Below are 24,476 nucleotides of genomic sequence, written 5' to 3' on the forward strand. Positions count from 1 at the left end.
CACCATGCCCAGCTCACTAAACTATTTTCTTAGAGATGTTTTTGATGAATAGTAAAGCTAAAGCTAGTTAAAAGTACAGAGGGTTTTCATATACCCCATCTCCCTACATGTACAGCTTTCCCTATTGGCAATATAACTAATAAGCCTACCTTGGTGTATTACTATTCACCAAAGTGCCAAGTTCACAAGAGGTTCATTTTTGTAATGTTCTGTAATTGTTTATAAGCACATGCTGCCGTTATAGTATTATAGAAAGGGGCCTCCACTTTAAAATTATTCTGCCTGCCCCTTCCTTCAGTCCTTTCTAACCCTTGGTAACCATTCATCATTTTACTGTGTCCATGATCCCACCCCAAATGTTAAATAATTGGAACTTTCTAGTCTTTTCAGACTGGCTTCTGTCGCTTAGCAATGTGCACTTCGGCTATCTTCATTTTTTTCTCAGAACTTGATAGATTATTCCTTATTAGTGTTGAATATTCCATTGTGTGTCTAAGCTACATTTTATCCATTCAATTGTGGAAAACCATCCTTATTTACTTCCTAATTTTGGCAGTTAGGAATAAAGCTGCTATAAAGATGTATATGTAGGGTTATTAAAAAATATGGACATATTTGTAATCATTTAAATACCAGGGTCTTATAGTAAGAGTATTTTTAACTTTGTAAGACCTGCCAAATTTGTCTTCCAAAGTGGCTATACCAGTTTTCATTCCCAACAATATTAAGTGTTTACTTCTTTTACCTATGTTTCATTTAGAAGTGTGCTTAATTTCCAAGCATTTTAAGATTGTCCAGCTATGTTTTGCTTGATGACTATTTGTTCTTATTTAGGTTTTTGAGAGAGGATTTCTCTGTAGCCCTGGCTGTCTGGAGCTCTATAGTTCAGGCTGGCCTCAATCTCCACCCCTCGCCTCCCCCCACCCCCACCCCCACCCCCATTGTAGCTGCTGTTTGCAGTGTCTAGAGGGTCTCCATAAGTGCAAGCCAGAATGAGTTTCTTGCAGCCTTCTCCAGAGACTCCGGAAAGTTGAAATCACTGAATGTATTGATAGGGGCAGTTGAGCCGTGTTTAAAATGAGGAGTGGAATGAGTGAAAAGTAAGGGAGACTCCCCTCCCGATTAAAGTATAGTTTAACAGGAAGCCTCTAAAGGCTTACAGTGTGTTTTAAAATATATGTAGGCTTGGGAGAGAAAAAGAAACAGGATAAAGTGGTGTTAAAAAAATAGACAGAGTAGCTGGGTGTGGTGGCACATGCCTTTAATTCCAGCACTCAGGAGGCAGAAACAAGCAAATGTCTGTGATTTCTAAGTGAACCTGGTGTACAGACTGAATTCCAGGGCAGCCAAAGTTACACAGATAAGCCCTGTCTCAATAAATGAAAAAAATACAAGTAAAAGAAATAGAGCAATAAAAAAAAAAAAAAAGCCACATAAAAACGGAAAATACAGAGTCTGGATACTGTATGAATTGCTCGATTGCTAAGGAAGGAACAGCAACTGCTAAAATACTCTTGATTATCAATGCTGCTGAATTAATCCAATTTGTATATTTTAAAAATGATTTTAACTTCAAAATTAAAGTCTAAGGACAAATTACTGGGGAAAAGGATTTCTATTTTTGTTTCCACAGAAAATGAAAAACTGTGGATTCCTTCCAGACTAACATGGTTTGCTCAAGCAAGGCCCTCTGAAGCAGTGTCCCAGATGATCCAACATTCAAAACATCTGGGACAAGACAGCCTTGCAGACCACTACAGCCAGAATTTCTGAGTCTCCTTAGGATCTGCAAAACAGCGCCCCCTACCAGCAGGAAGCAGTTTGGAAAGAACAACACCCAAATTCCTAAATATTGTTTATAAATGTTGGTTTTCATTTAAATGGGGTTGGTTATAAATGGTTAATGACCACAACAAATCTCTTTTTAAAGGTAAAAAGGGGTTTATGGTATAGAAATGAATACTTTGTTTTGGAATGGATTTTTATTTATTGATACAAATTTAAGGTCAAATTTGTGATATGTATACTTCTCTTGTTTAGGTGTTGTGTTTATATAGCTCATTTAAAAATGTATTGTATAATTCAGTACAGATTATAGGTAGTTACCTATAATAGTCAAAACTTATAGTACAGACTGCCCTTGTCTGGACTGTTTGACTTCATGCTGTATAAACTGGACATGCAGGACCCACAGAAAAGTGACTGCTGATACAAGATGGACATTGCTACAGGGTTCCTGCTTCATTGAAGAGTCTGCCAGACATTCTACAGGACAGAGAGAAAAGTGACTGACAAACTGTCAGGTGGGACAGTTTAAAGTTTCCTGCTTTGCTGAGAAGTCTGCCTGACACACTATGGCCTATGGGCTGAAGATGGAAAATTACAGAACTTCAAGTGACTGACCAGGCAGCAAGTTGTCTGTGTCATTTCTAGAGTTTATATACTATCTTTCTGTGGTCTTTGAGGGAGTTGAAGACAGATAGTTATGGTTATAGTTTTTCTTAGTTAGGATTAAAGATAAATTACTTATAAGACTTTAGAATCACAAAGATAGGATAGATGATGAAATATTGTCTTTAAATTTTGTTAAATGTTAATGGACCAAATATTGTTAACTATAGGTCTTATTTGATAACTGTTTTGTTTTTTTTTTTTAACTATGTTAAAGTGAAAACCCTTCTTTTTATTTAGATAGAAAAGAGAAGATGATGGGAGATGTCATTCTGTAAATATGTTTCTCTTAAAGCACTGTTGGTCAATAGGAAAGCAAGATAGGTGGGACTAGGAGACAAGGAGGATTCTGGGATATATAGTAGGAGGAGAGTCAAGATGTAAGGACTTGAGAGGAAGAGGTCTGGACCTTGTCTCCAGTGAGATAAGACCACGTGGAAATACGTGGAATTGGGTTAATATTTAAGACAGAGCTAGCCAACAAGGAACACTAGTAACAGGCCAACCACTTTATATCTAATTTGGGGCTGACAGTGGCTCTGGGTAACAGCACTTGACTGCTGAGCCTCTTCTAGCCCCACCCCCAAAACTGATAAATTCTTGATCAATTAGAATAGCATTTGCAAGAGTTGGCGACTGAGAAAGAGCTGTAAAAATGGAGATAGAAACAAGCTGTTTCAAAAAAAAATAGTCACGCTGTTCTTAGAAGTACACATCTTCTGGGCAATTCAAAATTGGAGAGGAGAAAAAGGTTTGCTAGGCTAGGATTAAACGTCTCCCAAGAAAAGGCAACTAATCACACTAAGAGGCAGTTCCCAGGTCCACAGGTGCCCTGGCAATACAAGCAAGCATCCGCAACTGAAGACAAAGTGCTCGGAAGGACAGGGACTCACCAAGGACATTCAAAACTACACAGCAGCAAATTCCTCCTAACTTGGCATCTGGCGCACCCACTCATTTCCTATTAGTGTGCTTCCAGAGAGTTTGCAGACACCTATCTGGTTTTGGAATCCCTTATTCCAATACCCTACAGACCAGATCATCGGTTTAGGGGACCACGTCCTAGTCACTTGAGTTGCATGGGAAAGGCACACAGCTTGGTTTCCATGGCACAGCCTTGAGTGCTCCTGCTGTCCACTCCAGCGCCCTAGGAGGCTCACTCACTCTGTCCCAGTAGCTGGCAGGCGGCTCTGGACGAGTGAGGGACCTGGCTGAACCTCAGGGCGCTCTAGGAGGTGGTGAGCTCTGGCTCCTCCCCCAGGGGCCGGTCCTTCTGGAGCCCACAAATTCATCGGGCTTCGGGACAGCACCGCACACGACCCGTCCACGCCATCACGGGGATCTGGAGGCCCCCGACCATGAGCGGCCCGCTGCGATCCGGCCCGAGCACATGGCGACGGGCAGCCACCGTGGTGCTGGCCGCAGGCTGCAGCCGTCCGGGTCCCGCCGGCCCTCGGTCCTCCGACGGCTTCCGGCTGCTGCTTCTGCAGCGCGCCCCAAACCAGCGCTTCATGCCGGGCGCGCACGTCTTCCCGGGCGGTACGCTGGACGCGGCCGACAGCTCGGCCGACTGGCTGCGGCTCTTCGCGCCCCGGCACACGCCGCCGCGCTTCGGCCTAGGCCGGGAGCCGCCTCAGCAGCCCCCCTTCCCGGGGCTGCCCCGCGACGACGCGGCCGCCGGGGCGCTGCCCGATGACGTGGCGCTGCGCATCTGCGCCCTCCGCGAGGCGTTCGAGGAGGCCGGGCTGCTGCTGCTGAGGCCGCGCGGCTCGGAGCCCGCTTCCCAGCAGCCGGGGCTGGCGCTGCCGCTGCCGCCTCCGCCCGGCCTGGCCGCCTGGCGCTCGCGCGTGCGCACTGACCCGCACTGCTTCCTGCAGCTGTGCGCGCTCCTGGACTGCACGCCCGACATCTGGGCGCTGCGCTCCTGGGGCGGCTGGCTCACGCCGTACCCGCACCTCAGCCGCCGCTTCAACACCACCTTCTTTCTGTGCTGCCTGCGCCAGACACCGCCCGTGGAGCCCGACCACATCGAGTTGGTGGACTACAAGGTAGGGGCCACGGAACCCCAGACCGGAGGCGTGGCGTTGCGGGATGCTCTCGAGGATTCCACTCTCAGCCCTGGGGTTCCCCAAGCGGGGACACTCTTGCAGAATTTCCACTGCGAGTTCTGAACACCCGAATCGTTACCATTCGGTTTCTAGAACATATTACAGGATTTCAGCCCCATCCCTCCTTTTCCCTCCTATCTTTCTTTCCATCTCCTTTTCTCCCTCTCTCCTTTTACCCTCTTCCCCCTCCTGTCCTTCCCCCGTTTCTAACTCCATTCTCCACATTTCATCTCTCTCCCCTCCTCCCTCCCCCCCTTTCCTTTTTCTCCCTCCTCCTCGTCTCACTAGCACCAGGCACAGTTAGGCTTCAGGCAACTTCTTCATTTATTCAAATGTTTTGCACTTTATTTTTCAAAAAGTAGACAGAATGACTTATTTTAGGTTGTGTGTCTGCGTGGGAGTGTATGCATGTGAGTGCAGGTGCCCACTGATGCCCACTAGTCCACTGGAGTTGGAGCCACCTTGAGTGGGTGATGGGAACTGAACTCTGCTCCTCTCTGCAAGATGGTTCCTCCACAGACCTCAGTTGAGCCATCTCTTTAGCTCCCTCCCTCTGATTTTTGTAACTACACATACTTTAGACTGCTTGGTCTACCATAGGACATGGGTGCCTCATTCATTTCTTTCTGAATTTCATTTTAATAATTTCAATTGCTGGTGTGTGGGGGTTTGTTTTGTTTTGAGATAGGGTTTCTCTGTGTAGCTCTGGCTGTCCTGGACCTGACTTTGTAGACCAGGCTGGCCTCAAACTCAGAGATCCACCTGCCTCTGCCTCCGGAGTGCTAGGACTAAAGTGGCATGCACCACTACACCCAGCAGTTTTTTTAAGTTTATACTTCAAATTACATTTCATCTGAAATAGCAGCTCTAAGTGGCATTTCTAGAAGCATCGCAGCTGCCTATAACTCCAGATCTGATGCCCTCTTCTGGCCACTGAGTGCATATAGAAATGCATGCAGGCAAAGCGCATACAAATCTAAAATGAATTCTTTTCCTTTTCTCTTATGTTGATATTTTTTGCCTACATCTTTGAACCAGTGGGACTGCTGAGAACAGGAGATAGAAAAGAGTCAGGCAGTGTGATAGTTTTAATTGTCAGCTTGCCACAACCTAGAATCCTTCCACGAGCCCCTGTGGTATAAACGCTTACAGTGTCCCCTCGATATAACACTGCACGGCATGCCTGCTTCTCTTGAATTACTCAAAAATCCCTTTTGCATCTCTCTTTTCCTTTGCAGAGCTGTCCAAAGCCTGGGCGTGTTTGCCCAGACACCGGGCTTTCTCATTCTTTTTCTCCCCAACCCTTCTACTGGATGCCCACATAAAGCATGGCTGCCCCGCTTTCTCCGCCCCTTCCCCTTTGTGCTGGCCTCTGCTGAGGTTTATAGCTCCTTTGCCCTTTGCTTTCTAAACTGTAGTAGAATTGTCCTTCAGCTTCTCATTTGTGTGTGTGTGTGTGTGTGTGTGTGTGTGTGTGTGTGTGTGCGCGCGCGTGCGTGCTTGACATGTCCTGGAGTTTTTGATTACATATTAGCATCGCCCTTAAGTTTTCTATTGTTGGGCGCTTGTTCTGTTCTTTTAGACAGTGTTGTACTTTTCCTGGCAGGCAGTTATGTTATTAGAGATGGACTTTATCCTTCTATGTTTTAAATGGTTTGGGCGAGTCTATAGTATATAGTGGAGCTAATTTAGCTACAGTTGCATTATGTTCCCCTCCTCTGGTCACCTGCGTGCCCAAGTGCTGCCTATATTTAATCAAGGCTTTCCCACTGTCGAGAATACACCACTGGGGAAAGTTGGAGAAAACGAAATCTTGGCTCCAGGTCAGCGGGAAGAGTTTAATTAGAAAGCTCCCAGGTGGCTGCCCTCTCCTCAGAAGTAGCCATCGTCTCTAATATCATGTGGTTTTACTCTGTTTGCGCACAGGTCAGAGTGTAGTAGAGTTTTGGAGTTCTGGTCTGTGCAGACCTTCTCAGGCACACTGCTCCCCCCAAACCTACCGTGCATGAGCCTGCCAAATTCTGATCTGTGTCTGCCCTAGTCAGTAAGGATTGGATATTGCCTAGGTGCTCCTGCTGTTCTGTCGTCTGTGAATGACTTTGGGCAGAAGCCCTAGACCAGGGGAAGGTCTCACTTCATTCTTTTATTTATTTACTCACTGGTGTTTGCAAATAGAGTTTAAGTTATTTTTGTACTTTAACATGCATGCAGATGACCATGGAGGCCAGAAGAAGGCATTGAATGGCCTAGAACTTGAGCTATGGGTGGTCACGAGCTGCCCGGTGTAGTGCTGGGAACCCAACTCCGGTCCTCTGGAAAAGCAGCAATTGCTTTTAACCACCGAGCCTTCTGTCCAGCCAGCAATTCTTTCTTTCTGAGACAGGACGTCACTATACTCCTGGACTCAAGCAATTTTCCTGCTTCAACCTCCTGATTAAGCAGGGCAGTGGTGAGATGGGAATTCCCCAGGCCTCCGAATGTCCGCATGCTGTCTGAGAGGTCTAGCAAGGCCTCTGAATGAGTTAGCTTTCACACCAAGTGGCTCTCGTACGCCTGTCTAGCAACCTTAGACCTAAGTTGCTTCCTTTGTCTTCTACAGTGGTTGTCTCCAGCAGAGGCAACTGAGTGTTTCCTGTCCAAGGAAATCTGGCTGGCACCACCACAGTTCTATGAAATAAGAAGACTTGAAACGTTTGCCTCTCTCTCGGCTCTGTATAGATTTTCTTCAGATTGCCCATTAGAGATAACTGAGAAATGGCTGCCGATAATACTCTTAACTGCCGATGGCACCATCAGTCTTTTGCCAGGTGAGTTGGGGAAGTACCGGTGCTTTTGTTAGTATTCACCTTTGGTACGCCCAGGCTGCCAGCAGAGGCAGGAGTTACGGCTTGTTTTATAGCCTGTGCCTGTGAGTGTCGCCACACGTGTCCCCTGATAGCTATGTATGTAGCCCAACACAAAATACCATTGAGGGTTTTTGGGTTTTTTTTTTTTTTTTAAACTTTCTTTGTAATTCAGCTGTGTGGTTCTCAGACATAAACTTTGTAAAAACAAGAGGTTTGCCATGCCTGGTGGGATATTAATTTAAAAAAGGTCAAAGTCATAAAATATCCTGTGACAAATACCTTGACCAAAAGCAACTTTCGGGAAGAAGGGGTTTATTTCAGATGATGGGTTATGGTTTGTTGGTGAGCGAAAGCTAAGGCAGAAACTTGAGGGCAGGCTTGCAAACATTATACACAGCACATTGCTTCCAATCAAGGCACTCACTTCACAACCTGGAAGGTCCCTCAGGACCATGGAGAGTTCAGTTTGCTGGTAGGCTCACAAAGGACTAGGCTTAGTTAGCTTTAGTATTCAATTTGGGACTCCCCGACTAGGGAATGGTGCTTCCCACAGTGGGCCGGGCCCATCTACATCAGGAACATTCAGGACAGTCCTTCCACAGGCCAATATGATCTGGGAAGTCCTTCAATTAAGACTCTTTTTCTCGGGTGACTGAGGATGTATGGTTTTAATAATTAAAGCTAACTCTACGACACATAATGTTTACTTATTTTTGAGACAAGGTCTAAGTGTAGGTCTTAGCCTGGCATAGCATGTCTCGTGTATGCTAGGCTATCCTCAAACTTAGAATCCACCTGCCTCCATCACCCTATGCTGGGATCATGGGTATGCCACTGTGTTTATTTTAACTAGGGATTTATAAACTCCTATATTCATTTCTCACTTTTACATTTTGTTTTTCGAGACAGGGTTTCTCTTTAGCTTTGGAGCCTGTCCTGGAACTTGCTCTGTAGACCAGGCTGGCCTCGAACTCACTGAGATCTGCCTGCCGATGGCACCATCATTAAAGGTGTGCATCACCACCGCCCATCCTTCACTTTTATTTACATTTTTATTATAAATTATGAAAACTTGTAAACAGTTAGCTTATTTGAATTAGGAAATTTGTTGATGGTTATAATTTGGCAGACACTGGTTAGTGTTGTAGCAGGCCCTATTTGACTGGTCGTATGTCTTGTCTACCTCTTAAGTTCCAGATCATACTGATGAGATTGGTTTTTCACTCTAGAGAGGGACAGTGTAGCAGCTTTGAAAGAAGGATTTACTTCTGTCTTATGTATATGAGTGTTTGCCTCCATGTGTGTATGTGTATGTGTGCCTAATACCTGCAGAAGTCAGAAGAGGACTTTGGATCCCCTGGAACTGGAGTTACACATGTAATGAGCTACAATGTTCCCCAGAAGTACACTTGGTATTCTTAACCCCGGAACCATATCTCCAGCCCCTAGCAGTTTTAATGCAAGGAACTCTGGACCCTAACCTGAAAAACCTATGACATAGCTAGGCCAGACCAACTTCATGGTCCCCTGAACCCTGGCTCAAAAACTAAGAGGGAGAGCCGGGTGGTAGTGGCGCATGCACTCGGGAGGCAGAGGCAGGTGGATCTCTGAGTTCCAGGGCAGCCAGGGCTGTTACGCAGAGAAACCCTATCTCGAAATAAATAAAATAAAACAGACAAAACTCTAAGGTGGAGAGTGGTTGAGAAAGACCCTCAGTGTCAACGTCAGGCTTCCACACCTGTATACACACACAAGTGTAAGCATGTGTTTTCTGGCCCGTTAGGGTTCTGCAGCCGCTTCAGCCCCAAGTGAACACTCAGAGACTTGTATTAATTATGAAACTGTTCGCCATTGGCGTGGGCTTCTTATTGGCTGTCTCTGTCCTAATTATTAAGCCATAACTACTAATCTATGTATTTCTACATGGTCTTATCTTACCAGAGGACGCCTGACTGACATCCTCTCTTCCCAGGATCACATGATAACTCCTCTCTACCTACACCTCCCAGAATTTTCCTCATTGCCTAGACCCACCTGTCTTGCTGCCCTATTGGCCAGCAGTGTTTTATTCATCAACCAATAAGATAAATATATACAGAAGGACAACCCCATCACCAAAGTAAATAGAGAATTTTAAATATGAGCTAAAAATAGGTTAACTTTAAGATTACCAGACCAACCCATATTGAAACAAGAGAGTCGGAAGGAGTCCGAAACTTCCAGTGTGTGTGGCTGGGCATGTGACTTGGTGGAGTACTTGCCTAGCTTGCATCAAGGCCTCAGTTTTAATTCCCAGTGCTGCTGAAATATGTGATAAAAATTATAGTTCACAACGGAAGCACTTATAGCTTTCCATTATGATGTGCCCAAAGAAAATACTTGTTTTGGGGGCAGACAGAAGTAGGGACATTAAACGCAACCCAGAGAGCTGGCTAAGTCAGTGGAATGTTGGCCTTGCAAATGTGAGGTCTGGGTTGGGATCCTCTGAGCTGGGGCAAAGAGCCAGGCATGGTGGCAGGCGCCTGTTACCCAGCATTGTAATGGCAGGGTGGTAGGCAGAGCCAGGCAGATCCGTGCAAGTTCATGGGCCAACTAGCCCCACCTAATTTGTGGTATGCCAGGCTAATAAGAAATCCCATCTGAAACAAATGATGGAAAGTTCTAGAGGAGTGACACCTGAAGGTGGCCTCTGGCCTCCATGAGGACTTCCTTTCCTTTAGCCACGCACATACACTTGGTGGAGGGAGACACCCACCTCTTACAGCCCAGTCTGCATTACCTACATGAATACACACGTGTGCACGAATGCGTGCGCGCACACACACACACACACTCACACACTCTCTCAAATGTAGTAAAAACCTGAAACAGAGCCAGAGTCTCAGTGACTCGAGGCTGTGCTGCTGTTCTTTCAGAGGATCTGGGTTCAGTTCCCAGTGCTCACGTCAGGCAGTATGCCAGAATGCACATACGCCTATACATCGCGTGGATTAGTAATAAAGTAAATTTAAAAATAAAAGTAGCAACAAGAAACACTCCGACTAAACTTCAACGTGCAATACATACAAAACATACTGATCTATGTCATTAATACATTGGGGCGATTTATGAAACAATGTTTTGTGGAAATGAATTTTTTACTATTTTTCAGGAGATGAGCTATACCGGAAAGACTCACATTTCTTAGAAAACCCAATGTCTACTGACAAAAAGACTGAAGAAATCTTGAAGGAAGGCAAAGTAGTCAACCGAATGGTGATCCACGGTTTCCTTCTCTATGAAATCTACGTGTCTCTCCTGTCAAACAATAAGCGTGTGTACCCTAAGAGCTATGTAGTGCAAAAGAACCCGCCCGCCCACCTGTGAGGGCTGACTGCACTTGTCTGAAGTATAGGGAATGTGCCTGTCAAAGGCACATTGAGATGCTCCCTGTGCATTGTGCCGGTCTTCAAACTGCACAGCAAGCCGGCCATGACCATAAAAAGAATTACAGATCTTGTTACTAAGATAAATGGTTTCCCAACGGCTGTCCATTCTGTGTCTTATTAGTTTCACCATTTAAAAGAGGGGTCTCCTGCTGTCCTGTGTTTGGTTTTCTGATGCAAGGGTTCTCCCTATAACAGTCCTGACTGTGCTGGAACTCACTCTGTAGACCAGGCTGGCCTCAAACTCAAAGAGATCTTCCTGCCTCTGCCTCCCAAGCGCCAGGACAAAAAGCATGTGCACTGGGACTAGAGGCGTGTGCACCCGGACTAGAGGCGTGTGCACCCGGACTAGAGGTGTGTGCACAGGGACTAGAGGCGTGTGCACAGGGACTAGAGGTGTGTACACTGGGACTAGAGGCGTGTGCACCCGGACTAGAGGTTTGCACCCGGATTAAAGGTGTGTGCACCCGGACTAAAGGCGTGTGTACCACCGCCAGGCTCTACTTCTGTCCTCTAACTGCCCCACGTGTTAGCAGGTTTCTTGATGTGGGGTGGAGATTGAGTCCCGGATCTCTAGACTTTCTGCAGGGATTAATTCAGGGTACCTAATTAGAAGGTGTTATGGTTCAAATGTGAAGTTTCCTCCACATGGTCCCTAGCTTGCTAGCGCTGTCGTGGCAGGTTGTGAAAACCAAGGGGCAGACTTAACTAGGAAAAGAGGGTTTCTGGCACTGGTAGTCTTGTGGATTGGGTCCCACCTCTGTTCCAGACTTCTGTTTTCTGACCTGGGAAGATGTGAGCAGTCTGCCTCGGGTTTCACTCTGCCTCCATGCAGGGCACATTGCTTTCTGCACCGTGAAACTGGCTGAAATAAAACCTTACCCATCTATGTTGTCTCTGAGGCATTTGATCACAGCAAGGGAAGTGTTAATGCAAATAAACAGTGATGGAGACATCCTTCAAGGGAGAGGACATGTCCTTGTCATGTTTATAACTTGATAATTAGCAGTATTTGAGCTGGTCTGGGCTCTGACAGGCAGATGTCTGTGAGTTCGAGACCAGCCTGATCTACAAAGTGAGTTCCAGGACAGCCAGGACTGTTACAGAGAAACCCTGTCTCAAAAAATCAAAAATAAAAAAAAACTGTACAGTATTTGGTTTAAAACCAAGTAGCATTCATTTTGACATCTACATTTTATTTTTTTTTTTTTATTACACTTTGTTTTTTATGGGCTGGAGCACCCACACAGGAGGAGGGCAGAGAATCCGTTCTTTCCTGCTGCATCTATCTCTGTGTGGTCAAGCTCAGATCACCAGCTTTGCTTGGCAAGCCCTTACCTGCCAAGCCCATGCTGGTCCCATGTTCCCAAACTTTTAGACTTAGGAACCATACAAACCACAGGCTGGCAAGATGGCTGGGCAGGCAAAAGCAGACACTGCACGTGCCTGGTGACCTGATCTTGATCCCCAGAACCCAAGTAAAGGTGTGACGAGAGAGCCTCCTTTTCAGAGTTGTCCCCTACCTCCACACATGTGCCGAGGCATGTGCGCCCTCGCTCACATCATGCATACACAGACGCACACCATAAAACTCAAGGACCTTTGTGCCCGTAGCAAGTGGCAGTCAATGGATGTAAAGAGGTTAGAGAGAGAATGTTAAATCCACAGGGTTTAATGTGGGCCATTCCTTTTTGATCGTTAATGACTAAAGGGTGAGAATTGATAGTTAGGGCACAACTTGTTTTGTGCTTTGTCTAAGACGGGGTCTCCACAAAGCCCTGGCTGTCCTGGAACCCACTGTGTAGGCCAGTTGGCTTCAAACTGACAAGAGAGACGCCTCAGGTGTGTGCCACCACCCCCTGGCAGGACACTAACTCTGTGTGTAGCAGATCTTTGTGTTGTGATGTTCACTTTTCACAGACTGTCTTGATTTTCCTGCTGACACAATAAAGGCAGTAATAAATAAAGCTATACATGTGTGTTTTATTCCTAAGGGTGTGTGTGTGTGTGTGTGTGTGCATGCGCATGGGCCTGTCTGTCTGTCTGCTTGAGTTTATGTGCACCACATGGATCCCCTGGAAATGTAGTAAGTGATGCAGGCAAACAAAACCCCCTTCCTCCGGTGTGGGGAACCAAACCCAAGTCCTCTACAAGAGCAGTAAACACTCTTAATGGCCAAACCATCTTTTCAGCTCTTTCTCTGTTACTTAATCCCTGCTAGAGGAATGAGAGAGAGCAGTGGGCCTTAGGTTGTTGGGGCTGTCTGGAAATGTTTTAGTTGTTGCCACCTAGTGGAGAGATCTTACAGGTACAATAAGATAGTCCGGTGCAGGAGAGTGCCCCACAAGAGTTACCAAACCTTGGGTAAAATCTAATCAGGCCTGGTGGTACAGATCTGTGACCCCAGCTACCCAGAAGGCTGGGACAGGAGGAGGATGGAAAGTTCAAGGTCTGCCACGGTTACAAAGTGAGTTCAAGACCAACTTTGACAACCTAGTGAACCTGCCTCAAAAATTTAAAAGAAGGCTGAGTCAGATACATGCCCAGCATGTGCAAAGATGTAACTTTATTTTTTATTAATTCTTTTTTGTTTGTTTGTTTTCTTTCAAGATATGGTTTCTCTGTGTAACCTTGGCTACACAGAAACTCACTTTAGACTAGGTTGGCTTAGATCTGCCTTCCCCTGCCTCCTGAGTACTGGAATTAAAGGTGTGTGGCACCATAACCAGGCTCAAATTTATGTATTTTAACTGTGCGTTTGTGCATATGTGTTCCTGTTGGTGAGTAGAAGCTGTCAGCCACTCCATGTGGATGCTGGGAACTAAACTCAGGTCCCCTGGAAGCACTCTTAACTGCTAAGCCATCTCTCTGGCCCCAAATTTATTTTTTTTAAGTAAATGACCCCAATATGTAAATGTGAGATCCATAGATAATAATATTCTATGTGGCTTCTCAATCTACAAAAATTCTTGTGACTGTTGGCCTTGAGTGGAGTGTTCAAAAAGTCAGCAGGCAAAAGCACCTTGGCCTGAGTGCTGCCATTTTGACTTCGGACTCATTCCCAAGTCCTAGGGGAGCGGAGAACTTGCCAGTGGCTGACCAACCTCCTCCCTACACCATAGAAATAGTCATTATGCACCTTTAGTTCTCTAAGAACAAAAGGAACAAATGAATCTGATTGGTTGCACTAGGAGGCTTGCACTGTGTATCAGTTGACAATGATGGAGCATTCAAGGAAGCCCCCAGTCTCTAAGTCCTGATTGGTGAAAATTGTAACTGTAAATTGGCAACAAATGCCTGTGGATTTCACGCTTATACCCCCCACATCTGCCTCTGCTCAGAGCTGCAGGAGGAACAAAGCTCCTGAGTCCTTGTCCTGCAGTCCTGATAGATCAGTGACCACTTACTCGGGGATTTAATTAAATCTTTGGGACCATAAGTGTTGTCTCTTTCCTTCCTCTCGGTACATAGCAGGCTAGGTAGGTATAACTGTTAAATTCTCATGGAGTGTTACTGCTGGAAGGGACCTCAGTGAGGAAGTTGAAAAATGGATGCATACAGCAAGTTTCCACCCTGGCTAAGAAGAGAACTTGGGTCGGGCAGTGCTGGTGCATGCCTTTAATCCCAGCACTGGGGAGGCACGGGCAAGCAGAATCTCTGTGAGTTCAAGGCCAGCCTGCTCTACAAAGCAAGTTCCAGGACAGGCTCCAAAGCTACACAGAGAAACCCTCTCTCAAAAAACGAGAGAGAGAGAGAGAGAGAGAGAGAGAGAGAGAGAGAGAGAGAGAGAGAGAGAGAATAAACTTGGACAGTAGCCCTGAGCTATTCGAGCAGTTTTCACTCTAGTAATTTTAGGAGATGGCCAAGAAAATAATGACTAGCTTTCCTCATAGAAAAGAAATAATATAGGTATGATTGTTTCTTGATAGAAGGACTCTGTATGCGAACCAGGTTGGCCTAGAACTCTCAGACTCCAAAGTGTCCTCCTGCCTCTGCCACCTGAAATCTGGAATTACAAGGGTGTGCAACATCCCAGAGGTCTCTTGTTTTGACAGTCGTGTGTGGCCAGGCTGGCCTTGAAGTTGCTATGCAGCCAAGGATGGTCTTGACTTCCGGATCCTCTTGCCTCAGCCTCCTGAGTGCTGGGATTACAGGTCTGTGCCATTGCTTGCTGAGATCATTGATGATGTTTTTAATCAGAATGAAACGTGTCTCCCACAAGCAGTCATTCTCAGAAGCTCACACAGCTTCCTACATGCAGCTGCAGCCTGCTCCAACAGCCTCAAATAACAGCTGTTGGTTAGAGTCCAGGCCACGTTCATTACTCTTACTCATAGTCCTTTTCTTATCTCCTTACTCTCTCAGTGATCTGCCTGCCTCTCCCTCCAGTGCTGGATTAAAGGCGTGCACACCAAGCTGGGTCTCATTGGGGATCCCAGGCAGGTGCTCTACCAGTGAGCTGTACCACCTGCCCCCTTTTGCTTTTTCTTTATAAATCTTTTTGGGAAACGATCTCATTTTGTAGCCCTAGCTGGTCTGGAACTTACCGTGTAGACTAGGCTGGCCTCAAACACGGAGAGATCTGCTTGCCTCTGTCTCTCAAGTGTAGAGACTAAAGGAATGCACCATCAGGCCTAATAACAACAAAAAATTATGTGTGTACGTATGTCTGCTGGTGTGTGTGTGTACATGTGTCTGCCAATGTGTGTGTGTGTGTGCATGTATGCTGAGGTGTGTGCCGAGTTGTGTGTTTCTGTATATACATATGTCTGCTGATGTGTGTATACATGTGTCTGCTGGTGTATATACACATGTCTACTGGTTTGTGTACATGTATCTGCTAATGTGTTTGTGTGTGTGTGTGTGTGTGTGTGTGTGTACACATCTGTTGATGTGTATGCACTAATGTGTCTGCCAATATGTAGAGCCCAGAGGTTGTTAGGCATTATTTTCAATCACTTTCCACTTTACTTTTTGAGACAGGAGTTTCTCGTGGAACCAGTACAGCTCACCAAGACTGCTGACCAGCAAGATCCAGAGATCTGCCTGGCTCCTCCTCCCCAGCACTTGGATTATAAGCACTGACCATCACATCCAGTTTTTTTTTTTTACACATGGTTTTCATTCCGGGACAGGGCTCATAAAATTGTTCTGGCTGGACTTGAACTCACTCTGTAGCCCAGGCAGACAGTGCTTTGCCATCAGGCCCAGTGTGTTGATAACTCATAGGTAGGGATTGGGAAGATGACTCAGTGCTTTCTGTACAACCACGGGAACCCGAGTTCACATTCCTAGTATCCCTGTAAAAGTTGGACAGGTTGATCTCCTGTAACCCTCAGTGCCAGGAGGTGGAGACAGGCAGGTCATGCGGTCAGGGTTAATACCAGTCAGTGTAGCCAAGGCACTGACTAGTAGGCTCAGTGAGAAACCCTGTCTCCTAAAGTAAGATGGGTTACCCTAGCTTGGCCTCGACATGTGAGATTAGTGTGGTCTTCAGCCTTCATCTGAGAAACCTCCTATTGCAGAGACCCACAGCTGGCCAACGTGTAGAGAAAAAGGGATGGTGAAGAGCCTGACACTAAATGGGCCATTGACATCATTACCCTCTCCAAGGCTCGAGCATTGTGGAAGGGGTCAGGAAGAATGCAAGAGGGATGGGGAGATGGGCAGGGAAACGATGTCTTTTGGACTTGGCCACCATTGAATTCATGAACTCACTGCAACGGTGGTTATCTGCTCAAGAGTGGGCCTGTCAGCATCTCATCATGGATGGGGAGGGACTATTGACCGGAAGTGGTTGCTGGGTGATGTGGCAGCATTTTCTTTAGTGGTGTAGCACCCTCCAGTAAATAACCTCCCACCCACACTGGTGCAAGTCATTAACTCAGTGGGTCACACACAGAAAGACAGGAAAGTGGGAACTTGTTGGGCGGAGGAGTTTTAGTGGGAGAGGCAGGGGATGGGGATAAGGGGTTCGGATGACTAAAACTCATTGTGTATGTTGTGGTGGCAAATCTTGGTTTGAACTGGACATGCCTGGGAGAAGGGAACCTCAGCTGAGGCCTCCATCCTTTTGGCCTATAGGCATATTGGTTGATGGATGAGGGCTCAGACCACTGTTGGTACCGCTACCTGGAGGACCCGGTCCTGGACTATGTAAGAAAGCTAGAGGAGCAGCCAGGGGAAGCCAGCCACTAAGGCCTGTTCCTCCGTGGTCTCTGCTTCCATTCCCGAGTTGAGTTCCTGCACTGACTTCCCTCGGTGATGGACTGTGCAGCTTGTAAAGCAGATTAGCCTTGCCCTCCCCCAGGCCGCTTTTGGTTGTGTTGTTTCTTACGGCAATAGAAAGAAAACTAGAATGTACATGAATGGAAGGGTCAAATAACAAAAGATATGGGAAGAAGGGGGAAGTGACCATAGGAAGACAACCGGATGTCAACCTGTGGCTGCCGCACACACACACACAGTGTGCCAGGTGATTGTATGGTGATTATATAACTATATCTATACTTCCGATTAGAAAGGACGCTGCGTTTGAGGCTGGCTTAAGGCTGCTTGGTCTACACAGTAATTTCAAAGCCAGACTGGGATAGAGAATGAAACCTTGCCCTAATAATAAACAAACATAAATAAAATAACCAGCTTTTAAGGAACAAAAAGAAATAAGTTACAAACGTCCCATATCAGTAATGGGATAGTTGGACAATGTGTGTAAAATGGTGATGGGGGGAATTGTGTATATACTTAGCAATCCTGTATCAGTTTCATGTAAAAGCTATAGAAATAATCATTTGTATGTGGGCTCTGAGGTTTTTCTTTCTCTGAGAAAAGTCATGGCTAGAAATTCCGTAGATAACTGAAGGATTAATCAAATAAAAATCGTTGTAATAAGACATTTATAGTTTTATGTGTTTACATGCACTGTGTGTATGCAGGTACCCAGAAGGGTAGAGATAAGGGGACACCTTATCTCTATAGTTATAAAGTGTTGGTGAGAAATCTGATGCAGGTGGTTGGACCCTAACTTGGGCCCTATGAAAGAAGAGTAAGTGTTCTTAACCACTGGATTATCTATCTTACCCATAGAAGCATTTAGTAGAAACCCTGCTGACAAGTGTAGAAATCAATTAAACATAAGTAGTAACTCTGAAACACTTCACACATTAAAAGAATTGAATATTAGCTTGTTTCTTCATTGAAAACTCAGATTCTAGATTGCATTTTCATAAATTGTCTGTGGGAAGAAAAGGAAAGGCAATGAGGAAAGAGTAGATAGTTTCAAAAATGTTGACATTCCTAAATCCAGCCACACTGAACGTCTTAGAAGAGAAAGTGGGAGGTGCCCTTGAATGAATTGGTGCTGGAGACCGCTTCCTGAACAAAACACCAGTAGCACAGACACTGAGATCGACAGTTAATAAATGGGACCTCCTCAAACTGAGAAGCTCCTGTAAGGCAAAGGACACAGTCAACAAGACAGAACAGCAACATAGAGAATGAAAAAGATCTTCACATCTGACAGAGGGCTGATTTCAAAAATATACAAAGAACTCAAGAAGCTTGTCACCGAACACCAAACAATCCAATTAAAAAGTGGGTTACAGAACTAAATAGAGAATTCTCAATAGAGGAATCCAAAATGGTTGAAAGACACTTAATAAAGTACTCAACATCCTTAGCCATCAGGGAAATGCAAATCAAGGCAACTCTGAGATACCATTTTGCTCCTGTCAGAATGGCTAAAATCAAAAACACCAAGACAGTTTATGCTGGAGAGGATGTGGAGAAAGGGGAACACTCCTCCACTGCTGGTGGGAGTGAAAACTTGCACAGCCACTTTGGAAATCAGTATGGTGGTTCCTCAGGAAACTGGGAATCAAGTCTACCTCAAGTTCCAGCAATTCCACTCTTGGGCATATACCCAAAGGATGCTCATTCATACAACAAGGGCATCTGCACAACTATGTTCATAACAGCATTATTTGTAATAGCCAGAGCCTGGAAGGAACCTAGATACCCCTCAACTGAAGAATGAATAAAGAAAATGTGGTACATTTATACAATGGAGTGTTACTCAGTGGAAAAAATAACAATGGAATCTTGAAATTCCCAGGAAAATAAGTGGAACTAAAAGAAACCATCCTGAGTGAGGTAACCCAGTCACAAAAAGACAAATATGGTATGTACTCACTCATATATGGATGTTTAACATAGAGCAAAGGATCACCAGCCTACAAGCTACACCTCCAGAGAAACTAGGAAACAAAGAGACACACATGGTCCACAGGAGAAGGGGAAAGGGACAAGATCTCCTGAGAAAAGTGGGAGCACATGGAGGGGAGAGGAGAAGGAGAAGGGGAGGAGAGGAGAACATGAGGGAGCAGCAAGATTGAGTCGGGGGAGAACAGAGGAGAGCAAGAAAAGAGATACCATAATAGAGGAAGCCATTATAGGTTTAAAGAGAAATCTGGCGCTAGGGAAATGTCCAGATATCTACAAGGATGACCCCAACTAGCAATCTAAGTAGTAGTGGAGAGGCTACCTTAAATGCCCTTCCCAGATAATGAGTTTGATGACTACCTTATATGCCGTTCTAGAGCCTTCATCCATAGCTGATGGAAGCAGAAGCAGACACCCACAGCTAAACACTGAGCTAAACACTGGAATCCAATTGTAGAAAGGGAGGAGTGATGAGCAAAGAGGTTAAGACCAGGCTGGAGAAACCCACAGAGACAGCTGACCTGAGCAAGAGGGAGCTCATGGACCCCAGTCTGACAGCTTGGAAGCCAGCATAGGACAGAACCAGGCCCCCTGCATGTGGGTGACAGTTAGGAGGCCTGGGCAATCTACGGGGCTAATGTACGAATGGACATTGGGAATCCATTCCACATAGAGGGATTCTCTCTCAGCCTAGACACACGGGGATGGGCCCAGGCCCTGCCCCAAATGATGTGACAGATTTTCATGATCCCCCATAGAAGGCAGAAAAGGAATAAGATGGGGGTCAGTGTTGGGCATCGGAGAATGGGAGGGAGAGGGAACTGGGATTGATATATAAAATAAGATCGTTTCTAATTTAAATAAAAATAAATGTTGGTGTTCCACAAAACACCAAAAATGCCCGTGGGTGGCATGATGCAGTCAGGGGCAACAGGTAGAGGAGAACTATGAGAGAATCCCCAGCATCAGCACCCTCTATACCACACTTTAATTTATATTACTATCCCGGGTGTGGCGGCACACGCCTTTAACCCTAACACTCCAAAGGGAGGCAGAGGCAAGTGGGTCTCTGTGAGTTCTAAGCCAGCCAGGGCTGCATAGTGAGACCCTGTCTCAAAAGTTCAAAGAGAAATTATTATTATTGTCGCTGTTGTTGTGAAACAGGGTTTCATGCACTTCTTGCCCTAGCTGGCCTAGAACTACCTAAGTAGCACAGGTTAGCCTTGCATTTGTTACCCTCTTGCCTTGGCCTCTGGAGTGCTAGCATTACAGGAGTGTGTCTTCACAGCCAACTTGCAGTTGTCTTGACCATTCAGCGCCATGGGCACATCACTCTAGTTTCCACAAGCCATGTGGAAAAAAAAAAAAAAAAACAAACAAACAAACTGTACAACACAATCCCGTGGCATGGGACCCAGTCAAAGAAGAAAGCATTGGCCTGCATTGGAGACTGGGAGAAGCCATTTGGTTCCCCCCACCCTCCTGAGCCTTTAAACACATATTTTGAGGGTCCGTGTGAAATCAACCACATGTGGTGTGTGTTTTTGTGTTTTATGAGACATGTTCTTCTCATTACAGTCCAGGCTGACCTGGAATCACAACCCCGCCTCCTTCTTCTACTGTTGGGGCTGTGGTTGTAAGCTATCATGCTTACTCCAGGCTTACGCCATTTGTTCCTGCGTGAGTGCACCTATGGATGACAGAGGGAAACCTTGTGCGCCATCCCTCAGTAGCCATGCACCTTGGTTGTGTACATGCGGGTGCACTTGTGTAACAGGCACACGCACACGTGAACATAAGGAAGCCAGCATATACTCTCTATTGTAGTCTCTGGGGACAGGGCCTCTCACTGAATCACAAAGTCACCAGCGGGTGGGTTCCTGGGAGCCATCATGTCGTTCCCTCAATGCTGGGATTATCGGCACACACAGCCATTCCTAGCTTCCCCCCTAGGGGTGCTTGGGATTTGAACTCAAGTCCTCATGTTTTCACAGCAAGTTCTTTCACTCACTGAACCATCTACCTAGTCCCACTTTTTCCTTTTTGCCTCTTCACCCTCGTGATGCTTATTAAATAGGTCAGGCTTGCTGGTCATCTACAGCCCCAGGGATCTGCCTGTGAAACCAGGGATCTGCCCATGGCCCCAGGGATCTCCCTATGACCCCAGGGATCTCCCTATGACCCCAGGGATCTCCCTGTGACCCCAGGGATCTCCCTATGACCCCAGGGATCTGCCTGTGAAACCAGGGATCTGCCTACGGCCCCAGGGATCTACCTATGACCCCAGGGATGTGCCTATGTCTGCCTTTCTGTCACTGGGATTGCATCACCACACTCGGCTTTTAAAAACGGAATCTAGGTACAGAAAGAAACCCTGTCGAGAAAAACTGGGGAAAAAAGGACTCTAGGTATGGAACTGGGGTCCTCATATCTATGTGGCAACAAGCACTTTCCTCACTGAGCTATCTCCCCAGAACCATGCCTGCTTGTGGTTTTCAAGACAGGGTTTCTCTGTGTAGCCGGCTGTCCTGAAACTCACTTTGTAGACCAGGCTGGCCTCAAACTCAGAGATCTGCCTGCCTTTGTCTCCTGAGTCCTGGGATTAAAAACTCGGGCACCAACCCTCACCCCCTCCCCAAGCTTACTTTGAAAACTGGATGCTATGTGTACATTGTTTCCCAAACACATGGCCCTCTTTCCTCCAGTTTCCACGCTTCCTTTAACCTGTCTCTTTGCTATCTTGATTCTCGTTACCAGAAGATGAATACAATTGAAGGCAAATAGAAGCAATTTTGTTTTATTCAGAATTCAACCACCAAAGACTTCTTTCATAAAACCATTTGGGTCTACCCCCTCTTCAGAGTTGTGGTTCCTTTCATGTTAATGGACTATTATTCCACTTCCTTTTGTTTGTTGTAGATGCCGGAGAGAGCACTAATAGCTAGCTAGCGATTCTGGATCGATCGTGTCTAACTCAGAAACGCTGTATCTGCTCATCCCAATTATGAGATGAGAAAACGGAAGTTGAAAGAAGCCGGGTGCTACCACTACAACGAATTACAGGTGTGGGAGGAACCTGGCGCCTTCTCCGCAATGTCATCAGGTGGAAACGATGCCAGGAAGCCACAAGACCCAGTGGCTGGTTAGAAAAATCCACCATGGCTCCAAGCCAAAGTCAGGTATTGATACAGGAGAGATCCAACAGAAGCTCGGTGATGGAGGATGGAAGCTGGCCCAGGGGAAGTGGAGAGTAGGGTTTCCTGGCAGGCAATACTGCTGAAGATTTGGCTTGTGTGCAGCCACTCCATCTTCGGGGTGGGGGGGTGGAGGGACAAGATAAGAGCTCTGGAGGAGAGGGACCAAGTAGTTCACCGCCCCGCCTAAGGGCGGCGCTGTAGGCAGTCAGGCCGTTATCCAGGCCGTTGGCGCGCAGGTGCGTCCTTGCCCTCTGGAGGCCTGTGCGCAGGCGCAGGGTGAGCGCGGGCCGTTAAAGGTGCGTGCGCTGGACTTGCGAAGTCTCTAGTGCTGAAGGCCCCAGGCCGGCCAGGCCGAAGCATCAGCGAGCGAGCTGACCTACACCTCCCAGCCTGTGTGGTGTAAGCGACTCTGCAAGAGAAGGACAAGGAGGAGGCGAGGCGTCGGCGGGATGCTGGAGGTCCTGGTGCTAAAGGTGAGGAGCACCCCCTGCCACGCGGCTGCCATCTTGGGGCCCCGAGGCTCGCCCTAGTAGTGCAGGTTGCAAATTCGGTGGCAAATGCTACTATCCTTCAACTATCCAACATAGAAACTGGGCTCAGTGGAGCATGCAGGAAAATCACATTGAGTTCTGGGCGAGCTTGGGGCTACATACTGAGAACCTATTTCACAGACACCGTCTCTCAAAAATTAAATATTCATCGAAAGGATGTGTTATAATTAAATTTATAATATCATCTTTGGCCTTGTAACCTTGGTGCAGTCACTTATTCTAACATTTGTTTTGCCTGTGTTACCTGTGTGGGAGCCTATGTGATGCGGTAGAGGTCAAAGGGCAGCTGACCTGAGGTTGAACTCTGGTAGCCAAATCTGTTTGCACGTGCCTTTTACTGGTTCATCTTACTGACCTTGCTTACTTTAATATATTTTAGGGTCTTAACTCTGTAGCTCTGGTTTGCTTGATACACCCTATGTAAATAGAGGATGGCCTTGAACTTAGAGATTCACCTGCGTTTGTATGCCCCTCCAGTGCTGGGATCAAACCAAGTTGTGCACTACCACACCCAATCATCTTTACAATTTTATTATTTTGTTTATTTATTGGGTTTTTTTTTTTTTTTTTTTTTTTTTTTTTGAGACAGGGTTTCCTCTATGCAGCTCTGTAGACCAGACTGACCTTGAACTCACAGAGATCCTCCTGCCTCTGCCTCCTGAGTGCTGGGATCAAAGGTGTGCGCCACCACCACCCGACTATTCTTCTATTATGTGTCTATGCCTGGATATGTGTACATGAGTGCGGGTACCCTCAGAGCTGGAGTTCCGGGCGGCATGTCACCTGATGTGGGTGCTGGGAACTGATAAGTCAGGATTCAGCAAGAGCAACCAACCACTTGCTCTTAACCACAGAGCCACCTGTCTCTGCAGCCCATCAGGCACCTTTTCTAAAGATGATTGGCCACCTGTATTAGGTTCACTGGGAAAATGCCATTTCCGGCCCTCAGTCTGGTGTGTGTTTTGTTTTTGTTTTTTTTTTTGAGTGGTTCAGGTTTATGGTGAGTCTTAGGAGCTCTGTTTACATTCTGAATATCAATCCCTCACCTGATAAGTGATTTGCGAACATTTTCTCCCATTTCATGGTGTGCTGGTTACTTATAATTGACACAGCCTGGGAAGAGCCTCTCAATTAGGAGGTACCTAGATCAGGTTGCCTGTGGACGTGTGTGTGTGTGTGTGTGTGTGTGTGTGTGTGTGTGTGTGTGTTTTGATAATTGATGTGGGAAGAGTGTATCAGTTAGGAGTTACCTAGTCAGATTGGCCCCTGTGGGGGGTGTGTGTGGTGGTGGGGAGTGATAATTGATGTGGGAAGCCCCAGCCCACTGTGGGCCCTGGCATCCTGGATTGTATAGTTAAGAAAGTTAGCTGAGCAAGTAAGCAAGGATCCAGGCATGTGTTCTCACTCTGCTTTTGACTGGTTGTGATGTGCCTGGCTCCTTCCGAGTTCCTGCCTTGCCTTCTTCACCTCCTGCAACAAACTGCAGAGCAAGCCCTTTCGTCCCTTACGTTGTTTTTGGCCAGGATTTATCACAGCAGCAGGAAGGAAACCAGGACATATGGGTTCACTATTGTTAGTCTTTCTGGCGGCATAAATACAATTTTGATCAGTAGTTTACTTTTTCTTTTGTTGCTGTGACCTCTCCAAGCAGCCACCACCAAGCTTAATGTAAAGTGTT

At 46.3% G+C, this 24,476-nt stretch overlaps 2 protein-coding genes across 2 annotated transcripts in view; both read left to right on the plus strand.

Annotated features, from left to right (window-relative positions):
* Positions 1 to 3,789: 3,789 nt before the first annotated feature.
* On the plus strand, positions 3,790 to 12,798 carry Nudt19 (nudix hydrolase 19). The gene is made up of 3 exons (XM_051207359.1): positions 3,790 to 4,499; positions 7,159 to 7,366; positions 10,557 to 12,798. The coding sequence occupies exons 1-3, from the start codon at positions 3,810 to 3,812 to the stop codon at positions 10,769 to 10,771; spliced, it is 1,113 nt and encodes a 370-aa protein (XP_051063316.1). The 5' UTR covers positions 3,790 to 3,809; the 3' UTR covers positions 10,772 to 12,798.
* A 9,836-nt stretch (positions 12,799 to 22,634) lies between these two features.
* Tdrd12 (tudor domain containing 12) overlaps positions 22,635 to 24,476 on the plus strand; it is a 55,225-nt gene continuing 53,383 nt past the window's right edge. The window contains exon 1 of the mRNA XM_051207464.1: positions 22,635 to 22,720. Coding sequence (XP_051063421.1) covers positions 22,697 to 22,720 — 24 coding nt within the window. The 5' untranslated portion in view covers positions 22,635 to 22,696. The remainder of the gene's footprint in view (positions 22,721 to 24,476) is intronic.

The sequence above is a fragment of the Phodopus roborovskii genome, unplaced genomic scaffold (assembly GCF_943737965.1).
Source record: "Phodopus roborovskii unplaced genomic scaffold, PHOROB, whole genome shotgun sequence".
NCBI classification, from domain to species: Eukaryota; Metazoa; Chordata; class Mammalia; order Rodentia; family Cricetidae; genus Phodopus; species Phodopus roborovskii.